The 11,758-nt window shown below is 38.2% G+C and overlaps 1 protein-coding gene across 3 annotated transcripts; it reads left to right on the top strand.

The window, feature by feature from the left end:
- The first annotated feature begins 2,726 nt into the window (after window positions 1–2,726).
- On the top strand, window positions 2,727–10,288 carry si:ch211-63o20.7 (uncharacterized protein LOC566836 homolog). Of its 3 annotated transcripts, XM_024291916.2 has the most exons (5): window positions 2,727–2,924; window positions 3,528–3,572; window positions 3,690–4,280; window positions 4,979–5,204; window positions 9,264–10,288. In XM_024291916.2, exons 2-5 carry the CDS (start codon window positions 3,543–3,545, stop codon window positions 9,506–9,508), a joined length of 1,092 nt encoding a protein of 363 aa, XP_024147684.1. In that variant the 5' UTR covers window positions 2,727–2,924; window positions 3,528–3,542; the 3' UTR covers window positions 9,509–10,288. The 3 variants fall into 3 exon arrangements, with proteins under 3 accessions (XP_024147684.1, XP_024147682.1, XP_024147683.1); XM_024291914.2 differs by having other exon boundaries at window positions 2,728–2,924; window positions 3,528–4,280; XM_024291915.2 differs by lacking the exon at window positions 2,727–2,924 and adding an exon at window positions 3,011–3,225 and having other exon boundaries at window positions 3,528–4,280.
- The last annotated feature ends 1,470 nt before the right edge of the window (window positions 10,289–11,758 follow it).

Genomic DNA, 11,758 nt, shown 5'->3' on the forward strand with positions numbered 1-11,758 from the left:
AAATATAACCCTTTATATGAAAGGATTTTGATTTTGGTGCAAGGTTTTGAAATGATATAATTTACATCAAAGCTCACCCTTTTCTGGAAGCTTTCACTGTTAAATAATGCTGCTTAGAAACATATTACTTCTTCAAAATAGAAAATCATTTTGGAAAGCAGCCATTTCTCAGCCTTAAAATCCTAGGCCCAGTTTTATAATGGGATGTGCCAGAGGGGGTTAATTAAATATGTTGTAAAAACCCAAAATGTATTGATTTGTATGAATGAAACAACAGAAAATGTGATTGATATTTGTTCCTGCTGCGCTCTTAGAAACAAAAAGAAAGATTTAGAGAGGAAAAAATACATTTTCCAGGTTTGTGAGGATGCATAGTTTGTCCGCCCCCACGAGATTCCTTTATAATGAACATCATTTTCCTGTAACGAGACATCATCACACATAAAGACTCAAAGCTGCATCTGCACTACATAACTGCTTTATATAATGGCTGTAACCACCCCCCTGTACATTTTCACTTCCTCCACAAGTTATTCGACAGGGGTTTTTTAGGGAGGGAGGGGTGGAGAAACTGCTGACTGATGGTTCAAGTGCTTCTTGCCAAGAATCCCTCCACTTTTCCCCAGTTATCTGCAGCCAAAAACTGACCCGTTCCTGGCTGGGCTCCAGCGGAGCTCCCCCTCAACCACCATCCATCTCTCACCGCCCAGGTTTTTTACCATCCTCCTGCACAATCAAACCCAATGATGTGAAACGGAGTGAGGGATCTGCACGGGGCTTTATGGCGACTCAGGGTTCTCACCTGTCAGGAGGCAATTGATTGTTATGAACAGCAGAATCTAAAATGAATTCCATCTAGGAGGGGAAATATACATTTCCAACCCAAAAGCCATTGTAATTTTGCGAGGATGAATTACCCCTTATCTTGGAAAAAAATCTGCAGAGTCAACCTCGAAACAGTTGAGAAACTTCCATTTTAGATAGTAAGCATTAAACTGAAACACTGCAGTGCATCATGTCTTTGTCGATATCAGGATATTTGCCTTTTACTGCCACATGCACTTTCCAGAAAGACTTTTTTTCTCATTTGCAAACAACTCAATGTCCATCTGCTTCGAAAAAGGCTTCGAGTTGTGACATTCTGGTATAAACGTGACGTTGTAAATAAAGAAAGCTGTCACAGTTATCACGGGAAGAGGATATTTACTGATGTTTACTCACTCTGTGTGGGAAGCTCAGGACCTCAGGATTAAATGCAGAGGTTTTGACCTCAATCACAGAAGTGATTATTCCCTAATTAGCATGCAAAGCTTTAACAGTCAACATCAGTCTAAAAACAGAGGTGATTAAAACCATAATTCCTCTTAAACTCATCAGCATGTTCTTGGGGTGCCCAAATGATTTAATAAATTGGGCTCCCCCTTGAAAAAAACCCAAAACTCCTTTAATTCCTGCCTGCCAAAGTCTGTCAAAGCAGCTGAAATACGATGATGGAATAAAGGGTGAGTGCTTTCAAGAAGAAGACGAGTGAAGTGTAACTGACTCCATCTATCTCGAGTAATGAAGGGGATTCATAATTGACATTGCTGATAAAAGCTAAGGATCCTAACACACACACATAAAGGCACACAGTTTTATTTCACAAAACTCTTTAGTGCAGTGAATCATCAGGTTTTACGTTATTTTATCTGAGAATACACATTTTCACACACCAGCTGCTCACTATCAAGACGTGAAAAAAAATCTTTTTATAGACTTTTTTTTCTAATTACATTTTATATAAAAGCAATCTGTTGCTAAATCAGCTTAGCTATATTTTCATATTTGCACTCCAAATAGACATTCTCTAAAATCTCTTTATTTTTGCTTCTCTTCGTCATGTTGAGTGCTTTTACACACCTGAGTAATTGGATTACAATAGTCTCTCTCCATTAATCTTCTTTTCTTCAGTATCAAAACATCAATTTGGCGCATTTATTAAATAGAAATGCACTTGTTATATTATGGTAGTTGTTTTTCTTTTTGTTTTGTCTTGTAGCAGCTTCATAGTGTATTCTCCCTTTTAAAAACATAATAATAAATATATATGTTAATATTTTTCCCTAAAGAAAACATTGTTAATGGACTAAAAGGACAGGTTTTGTTTAACTACTAAATAAGGTGTAGAGATATATGAACACATTTAAACCTAAATAATCTGGGGAAAAAACTATAATTTTATACTGTTTTCTGCCCTGAGCTTTCAATAAAATGTTATTTTCCTTTTCTTAGGAAACCACTTTTCTGAAACAAAATTCCTTGATAAGCCAAAATGTTGTGAAAATATTAATTGAATTATTGACCTTTACCCCTTATTTGTCAAAGCAATTGTAGAGCATATTTCTAGATTAATTTGGCAAATTTTATTTAATTAAATTTTGTATCATGTTGATTTTTGTCAAATGTGACGTTTAAAGCTCTAAATAAACTTAATCTTTTTATGTAATTTTCTTCCTTTTTCAAAGCAGAAATTAGTATCATTTATATGATTTTACAAATTGCGCTGTTTTTTTTTTTCCTTGCACTTTATTAAAATTTTTTAATGTTCCTTCATTTTTCAAACTCCCCGTCAGTGGTCATTTTGTGTAACATCCCGGATTTGTTTGGGCCATTCGAATCTCCTCTTTGGACCACCCCCCTGCTCTTAACCAATCATCATGCAGAATTCGGTTCCTTCAGCCAATCAGAATGCACGTTTGACACGAAGCGGGCCACTTTGAATAAATGCGGAAGTATGTCCTGTTGGTTCACAGTTCCTTATTTAATTGTTTTGTTTTTGCCCTTTATTTGGGGTTAAAGTAAAGTTTAAATCGTTTAATGTGGTGCGGGACAACCTGTGACGTATGTGCGTACGAACGGCTTATGATTTTAAAGACTTTGTGTCGGTAAGTGGAATGAAACGAGCAAAACTAGTGCTACGTTAGTGCTTTGTTTACCTCTGTTTGATCTGCTGGGAAATGTTCAACGGTTTGTATGTGTACTTTTACAATCGTGATATCGCTACGTTCTTATTTATTTATTTATTTATTTTTGTATAAATGTAAACGAGCTTACATATATTTTTAAAGTTGTAGTGGAAACTGATTCTTGGCTATATAGAACTTACCAAAACAAAAGTATTATTTCCTTAAATCAAGACAAAATATAAAACTAAAGGGCACTTTTTCCAACTATTATAGGGGCAAGGTTACTATACAATGCTTCACGTTTTTATAAATGTACAGAATTTGTTGGTAAACTTTTAGATTTAGGGTTTAAAAAGTTTAAATAAATTTAGGCAAAACTTGTATTAAAACACAAAAAAATGAATTTTTAAAGGCTTAACCTTGCAATTTAAATGCCAATTTGATTAGGAGAGTTTAGTTTCAATGTTTTTAGTGTATTTGAAAAAAACTTTATTGACATTTCAGCTCATCCTAATGGTATTTTAAGTTATTTCTTGATGTTTCAACGTCCCCTAACTTTTGAAAATATCTTTGCACCTATAGGCTGCTCGATAACTGATGGAGGAGCTGTATTCATTGGAGAAGGAGGTGGGTCGGGGCAGCTATGGCGTTGTCTTCGAGGGACATGTTGTCAAAACGGGACAGAGAGTGGCCATCAAGCGGCTTCCTTGCAGCAACCCTGAGTGCATTGAACTCTACTTGCAGGAGCTGTGGGCCATGAGAGCCACCGCCAAGAACCACGTCAATGTTATTGCTCTCCACAGCTGCCTCCTGCAGACAGGACCTCGGAGCCTGAAGCCCTTAAGGCCGGCGAAACTGCCTTTGCGGCTGGTTGAGAGTGTGTTGAAGGGCCGTGTGATTGGAGAGTCGCAGACTCAAGAAAGCAGTGAGGTTCAGTCTAACTCCAAGAGGAGGATTAGCTCTGGCTCTCGACTTCAGGACAGGACCAACAACGTTCAGGCTGGCGCCACCTTCCAGGAAAAGTCAAAACCATCTGATTTTGGAACGCCGCAAAGACCTCCAAGTAGGCAGAGAAAGAGATCTGCCAAAAGGGAAGAAGAAGAGCAGCTTGGACCACGACCCTGTTTGGCTCTGTGGCTTGTAATGGAGTATTGCAATGGAGGAGACCTCAACCAGTACCTGCTCACCAAGCCTCCGGATGCCCAGCGTAACCACAGCATAGTGCTCCAGCTCAGCAGCGCTGTGGCCTTCCTTCACGGTCTGGGAATCATCCACAGAGACCTGAAGCCAGACAACGTTCTGGTCTGCGTGACGCCTAAAGGTCCAGTTGTGAAGGTAAATAAATCAATGTTGTTTCTGACCTAGGATAATAAGAATAAAAAAATAATTTTGAGATTATTATTCTAGCCCTGTACTTGTAGCTCCAGACATTACAAAATAAGAGTCTGTAATGACAATCTTCATTTATTGATGGATAAAGTACTCTGTTAGGGTTTCAGCCACTGATTTTTCTCATTATAGATTAATCTGTTGCTTTTCTATTTATCGCATGATCCCTCAAAGGTTTTATGAAAAGCATCAGGCAAAATTTTCACCAGCCAAAGAGGTGTCATTAGACGCAAAAATACTTAATGTCACGCATCACAAGTAAAGAAGCGTCTGAGAACTCCCAAATATCTTTGAGCTGCTGAAGTCGATTAAAGTCAGTCACTCATGCAGTTTTTGCAGCTCAAAGTGAAACTTATTTGGAAGTGGTCGATTGTTCTAGAGCTTTCTGCTGCCATTTAGAAACTTTTTTAAACCTTTTATTTTTTTGATAAATTTTACAAATTGGTATAGATAATAAAGGACATTTGTAGATGCCATTTATTTTCTTACATCTATTATTTCATTGCATTTTGTCTTCCTTTTTTGCTTCTAAGTTCTCCATTTATCAATATAGTAATCTTTGATATTATATGTATAAATTAACACAACTTTTGATATACAAGGTTGTATTTTTTCTTTAACTCGATCTCCTTGCTGTATTTAAGGTGGCAGATTTTGGTTTGAGTAAGATGAGTGAAGGAGCGTTGGACGGCGGTCCGTGCAGGCAGCACTTCTCCTCCACCTGCGGCTCCGACTTCTACATGGCTCCGGAGGTGTGGGGCGGGCTGAGCTACACCGCCCAGGCGGACATCTTCTCGCTGGGTGTGATGTTCTGGGCCGTCCTGGAGCGAATCACCTTCTTGGAAGAAGGGACGACTCATGAGCAGCTGGGTGAGCATACAGAAAAGATGGCGGCACGCGGCGCCTTTGCCTCCATCCTCACCAGTCACACGCTGACGGAAAGGTTGAGTGTGGTCGGGCAGGTCAATGATGCATCACGCTGAATTGAGTTTGACTTAATGAACTGGCACATATTAAAAATGCCAGATACTATACATCATACGGTCATCGACCATGGATGGTACAATAACAGGCTAAATGGCAAAGAGACGAATGATGATTTATGCAATTTACATGTTAATATGGATTATGGTACTTTGAATCCATAATACAAGCTGACAGTGTGTTATTCAGCCTTTCATCACACAGTGTTTTTTTTAGAAACAGAACAAAGCTACATTCATTCTGATCAAGTATTTAGAGCAGCTTCTGTTTCCATCAAAGGTGAGTTCAATTTGGAAAAGATAAATAGCTTTTTATAACAAAATTTTAGCTGTTTTTACTCATTTTTCCTTTTTTATGAGAAGATTTGTTAATGTCAAAAATGTTTTTATATATAAAAAAAAGATATTACGGTGTATTTCTATTGGTATTGTGACTTATTTAATAATTAGTTTTCCATAATTAAACAAAATCATGTAATTTGTTTTAACCCTAAAAAGACCAACGTGGTTCTAAACTTCAACATTTATTGAATAAAAAACAAAAAAAAACTTTTATATAAGTAATAAAAATGTGTATATATTTGATTGATTGGTTCTATTTCAATCATTAATTGTAGACAATACATGAAAAAATCACACATATGTATCAAACTCATGACAGAAAGGATGAAAAATAAACAAAAACACATTTAAGTCACATTTCATAATTAATTCACACATTTCACAGTTAAATCACGTCTCATTTAATGATTTTGTTGCAAATTGGACCCAAATTGGGTTTATGATTTAGGGAAAAAAAATGCATTTCTTAGTTCAGTTAAATTTCAGTGTATTATATCAGCATCTGTCATACAAACACTTAATAAAGTCCTGACCTTTAGTTTGTAATGTCTTTAAAAATTGCCACAAAGAAGCACAACATTTTCTTAGTTTAAAATATTCAAATGTTTCAAATATTTTTAAATGTGCCTTTATTTGTAATTATTTTTGTCTTTTAAATACCGTCTTTGGGTCGCCCAGCATATTTTCTACGTCACAAATACGATCTTCTCAAACTGTATTTTTCATCTCCTCCTGTTTCACATCAATTTTAATCAAGAAATACTCAGAAATGCATAATACATTGAGCTTAATTTTCTTAATATATTTTAGGATAATCAGAAAAATACAACAAAAACTTGTTAAAAACACGATTTCCTCAGTTATTTATTGCTGGTTTGTTTGAAAGCATTGTTTAAATTGTGATTGTGCGGCTGTAGACGGCAATAATAGTTGTGTTTCTGTTGCTTGATGTCGTAAACAGTTTGTTTATGGTTCTACTAACAGCATCATTCCATTAAGAATAGGTGCTAATACCAGGAAAGCGTTGTAAAATAGCTTTACATTAATTGCTTTTGGGATGATGTATGGTATCCTGGCAGCGGTAATGGCTGTCACGGCAGGTCCGGTCATTACACCAAATTTTGATTGTGGGCATTGCTCTCTGCCTCCGTCCACATCCAGCGGTGAGGTTTTCATTTTTCTTGGTGTGCGGCGTTTTCCTGTCAGAAGCCCATGTGGCTGCGGCATGTCTTAATACATGAGAGCCCAGGCCTGGGCTCCAGCTCTGAGCTGCGCTGTCAGGGAATAATGAAACGGCCGTAATACAAATGTCTCATTTTATTCGCAAAAGTGTGTGTGGCCAGAGCAGGTGGCAGGGGAATATGAACCATTATCCTGGAACTCGGAGGCTGCAAACCCTCCCTGAGTCATTCATTACCTTTTCATGCACAGTTACGTCCAGATATAGTTATAGCCGGGCGAGGGCCATTTAACTGGACGACTGTCCTTTTCCCAGAACACAAGCAGGAGGGGGCTTGATTTAGAGACCTGAGTCAGTCATAGGGGGCGCTGTGCTCCCTTCCTATTGGCCTTTTTAAGAATGAAATTAGTAATTGAGTTCAAAGTAGAGAAGATGACCTTAAGTTTGTTCATTCTGCTGAATCTCAGCTGGCTTCCTGCCAGACAAGTGATCAAAGACTTCCTGCGTTTCGGGTCACAGAGGTCAAAGAAACATTCGCGGTCGTCACTTTAGCTCTTGAGAACGACAATCGCCTTTAAGATTAAGTGCCGGTTGATGTTTTTTTAATGGCACCCGTTCTACTCCCAGGACTAAGTTCATACTCGGATGTGAGAATTAATCATGTCGTCCTGAAAATGATTAGCAGTGACAAATGGCTATTTCACTTCTGTTATTGCTTGAGCTTTATCACAATTATTCCCAGCGGATTGGGAACAAAGAAATGAAAACTTTCGTCAACTTCTCTCATCTAATCAGATGCAGAGGTGATATGAAGGCTGCTGAAGATTTATTCCAGGTTTATACTTCATAACATTTGTTCATCGGATCAATTGGATTGTGTCCATACCATAATCGCGCAGTTTCCCATATCTCAATCAAATATACAGTTGTTTTGAAGTTGTTCCTTATCTCCTCTTGCATTTCAAAAGCAGCCTTGTCTTCAAAACCCTGGGATGTGGAAACGCCAATCTTCTGGATAGAATTTTGTAATGATCCACCATTGCGTCTTCTAATCGCTCGAAATTAGATCAGGTTAGATGGCGAAAATTCACGCCATTGTGTTACAGGTGTAAAATTCCTATCGCTGATGATGTCATCAACTTCTAAAGTGTTGCATATTAGTGTGAGGCTTAAGAATCCATTGAAATTATTGATAAAATGGTTGGAAAGTTGCATTAAACAAGAATTAAAAAAATAAAAGACAAAAATTCACCTCAATTTTTTGTTATATAACCCTGGTTTTAATGACAGAGACTTATCAGTAGGTTAGCAGGCACTCTAGCTGCTTTTTTGGTCCATTCTTCCATGCAGATCTTCTCAAGAGCTGTGTTATTTCGTGCTGTTGCTAAACAACAAATTATTTCAACTCCCTCCACAGATTCTCTATTTGATTGAGGTCTGGAGGCTGGCTCGGCCACTCCAGAGCCTTAAAATTCTTTTTACATGGCCACTCTTTTTTTTGCCCTATGATCGTGATTCTGGAAGATCCCGCCATGTTTCATCCTCAAAGCTCTCATTGATAGGTAGTTTTTACCCAAGATCTCACCATATGGCCCCATTCATCCATTTCTTAATATACATCAATCGCAGTGCCCCCTTTGCAGAATAGCAGCCCCATAACATGATGCTTCCAGTAGGAATAGTATTCTTGGGATGCATCTTGGTGTCCTCGACCCTCCAAACATGACCAAATAGTTTCGTTTTAGTCTCATCTGTGCTTAAATTTTCTTTTTCAACAAAAAAATAAATTCCTTCAAAATCAAACGTGATTTCCTCTGTTTTTTAATTTTTTTTTTATTACTTTCTGCAAGATTACTTCAGTGACTGCCAAAGACTTTTGCCTTACTGAAAGTCAGAAGTCTTGGTTTCACTTTACATTTCACTTCAGGGAAATGACCCTTTTCTAAAATCTGTCAGAATCAACCACACCAGATTACACTTTATGCATTTTTAGTGTTCAGATAAACCACAACGCATCCACACTTGCAGCACAGAATGTACTGTGGTTTTGAAATAAATTCATTGGGAACGCTGCGAAATTGACTTTTATTGATTTTCACAGGGGCAGGAATAAATAAGAAAATTAAGTATTGACAGTTCTAGCATACTCATCAATACAAAACCATTTTTATTTTTGGCAAATCCTCCAAAATCTTTTTTTTTTGTCTTTCCAGTTTTATTATAAGTCGGCTCTCTTGTCATTTTGTCTGGTAATCTTCCACTCTGTTTGCAATTTCTGAAAATGAGTCCAACCAGCAGGCACTTAACTTCTTGTAAATTGCGTGGCCCGACGTTGCTAAGATCATGGGGTTCCCTGCAGCGTCTCCTGAAGGCGCCGGTAACCCTTGCGTGATCACGGACTCATGCTTCCCCTTTCTCCTGCAGGTGCCTACGTCTGCAAAGGCCGCTCCGGTTGGCTGATGCCTCTGGGCGAAGCTCTGTGGGAGAACGCCGACCTCCAGCCGTGCATCCCAATGAAGTTTAAGAGAGCACCCCCGCTGCCCCCTCCTCCCGGCCCAGCCATGTGCGCGCTCCTCCTAGACATGCTGGCCTCGGACCCGGACGCCCGGCCATCTGCAGACCAGCTGGAGGCCAGAGTGCACTCTGCCTTGAAAGAGGACTCCCACTGACACTTGTGCACTCAGGAGGCAGCGATGACCACTGCTATTACTATGACTGCAGGGTGGATCACAAATATGTTCGATAAAAAGGGATTTAAGGTGGAGCCACTAAATAAAACCAAATGTGGGAAAGCATTTCAAATTACATTGGGATAAAGCAAAACCTCAATATAAAAATCAATAGTGTTTTTCTGCTACGAAAAGCTCAAAAGCTTAAATTCTTCTCCTTTTTGAGTTACATTCTTGTTTAAAATTTAAGGTTTTGCTTTATTATAAAGATGATTTCATTAAATCCAAAAATCTATTTCAAAATAAAAGCCCACCGCAAATAACCTCACTACTTGACTTTATATAAATGGCTTCCAATAGATGATATTTGTAAAAGTTGCAAAGAAGAAGCAATTATATTCCATAATATTTCATTTGTAGACTTTTTTTCCCTAAAATATGACTATTCTTGTTTTGTTTTGGTATATCTATTAAAGCAGTTTGTATATGAAGATTCAGGAAAGTGTCAAAGGAAGTTGTAGTTTTTGTGTGTAGTTTCCAGGGAAAATGGCTTTGCAGCAGGAAGGCTGCTGTGATTAATGGTCAGTGATGTGCTGCCCTCCTATGAACAGGAAATTAAAGCCAGGCATTAGAACTGTTGCCGATCAACTCCACACCATTTATTGCAGCTCATCTGTCTCAGTCACTAACTTTCCTTCAGTGTTTTCAGTTGTTTTTTTTATAATTTTTTATTTCATAACCAAAAAGTTTAATATAAATAAAGCTGAAATGATTCTCTTATCTGTGTTTTCTGAAAATTATGTTCACTTTTCTTTAGGAGCATTTAAGCCGCTGAGGTCATGTAATAGATCTGTGATCGTTAGGGTTAGCTTTGTCCTATAGTGTCAGGAAGTCTTTATTTAAAAACAAATTCAGTAAATAATATTTCAAGCCCCAAAAACGTGCAAGATGGCAGCTTGATTTGACCTGTCTGCAGCAGCTGAAGGCTCTTATTTCACATTACTCCAAACTTAAACTGCATTAGGAAGAGATCAATTTACGCAAAGTACAGACAGAGACTCTAAGTACTTTTTTTTTTTTAAAGGATGCATTTAAGACTGCAAAGGAAACTTATCTTTTAGTTGTTCTTCTGGAAGACGCGTCTCAAACCAAATTATAGTTTGTAGTTTAGAAAAGTCAGCCTATTGTAAATCAAAGATTTCTTAAATAATTTAATATATTTAAATAGTTAAAAACATCTACATGAGACCCAGCTTAATTGTATGCCGTGACTTCAGACTCAATTTAAGGCATTTAATTTGTAAAAAAGAAAAACAAAAGCTGTTTATCTTCGCAGGTTATTTGCTTCTTTGCTTGGTAAATTAGTGGCATGACAGACTGGTTAAATGCACACTGCTGCCCTCTACTGGCTCCTCCAGAATTTCTGCAAAATTTCTGGGCACAGAAATATGTAAATTATTGTACTGCTTTTCTTAATATTTAAGTACAGACTCTGACTGAAAACTTAAAACTGAATTTAAATGCCACACTTTTAATAATGACATTTTTTAAAATAAAAGTTGTTGGCCGTGCCTATGCACAGCTTAACCTTATCAAAATGGAACTACTTTTATCAACACTTTAAATTAAAAGTCTGAATGTGGCTCACACAGTCCATATCTCTCCCATTACTGTTGTAATCTTTGCAGACAAAGTAGTGTAACCTTCAGGATTGCAGAGTTTACCCACACTCCTTCTGCTGGTGTTGCAGTGAAGATTAGAGCAAACTCCTGCCTCCTTCTACGCCACAAATCAGCTCAGCTCGGCGAGGGTGCACCCGCGGGTGGGGGCGGTCCTTCCAGATGATACGGAGGATAGTGAGCGAGGGAGCACGAATGCGGCTGACTGCGTCACCGGTGCAGCACCAAACACGCGTCCAGGAAATTGGAGGCATTTGGCTTCAGTCACCCTGAGATCATGTATGAGGCGCAGGTCGAGAGAATGAGTCCTAATGCGGGTTATCGCCTCCAAAGATTTAGCGGTGATGGCAGCTGAACACGGCACTCGGTTCATGCTCAGATGACCGAGATGCAGCTGAAAAAGCTGGATCAGGTAAACAAATGGAAAAAAAATGAACCCAGAAAGGAGGAAAACTTCACGGGACTCTCTAGTAAATATGACCTTTACCTCTAAGTCGTGACCTTTGGGGTAATTTATCAATTTCCAACATCAATTACTCAAAAAGACTCAAATTTAGGGCCCCAAAACAAA

This window comes from Oryzias melastigma, linkage group LG24, assembly GCF_002922805.2.
Source record: "Oryzias melastigma strain HK-1 linkage group LG24, ASM292280v2, whole genome shotgun sequence".
Classification (NCBI taxonomy): domain Eukaryota; kingdom Metazoa; phylum Chordata; class Actinopteri; order Beloniformes; family Adrianichthyidae; genus Oryzias; species Oryzias melastigma.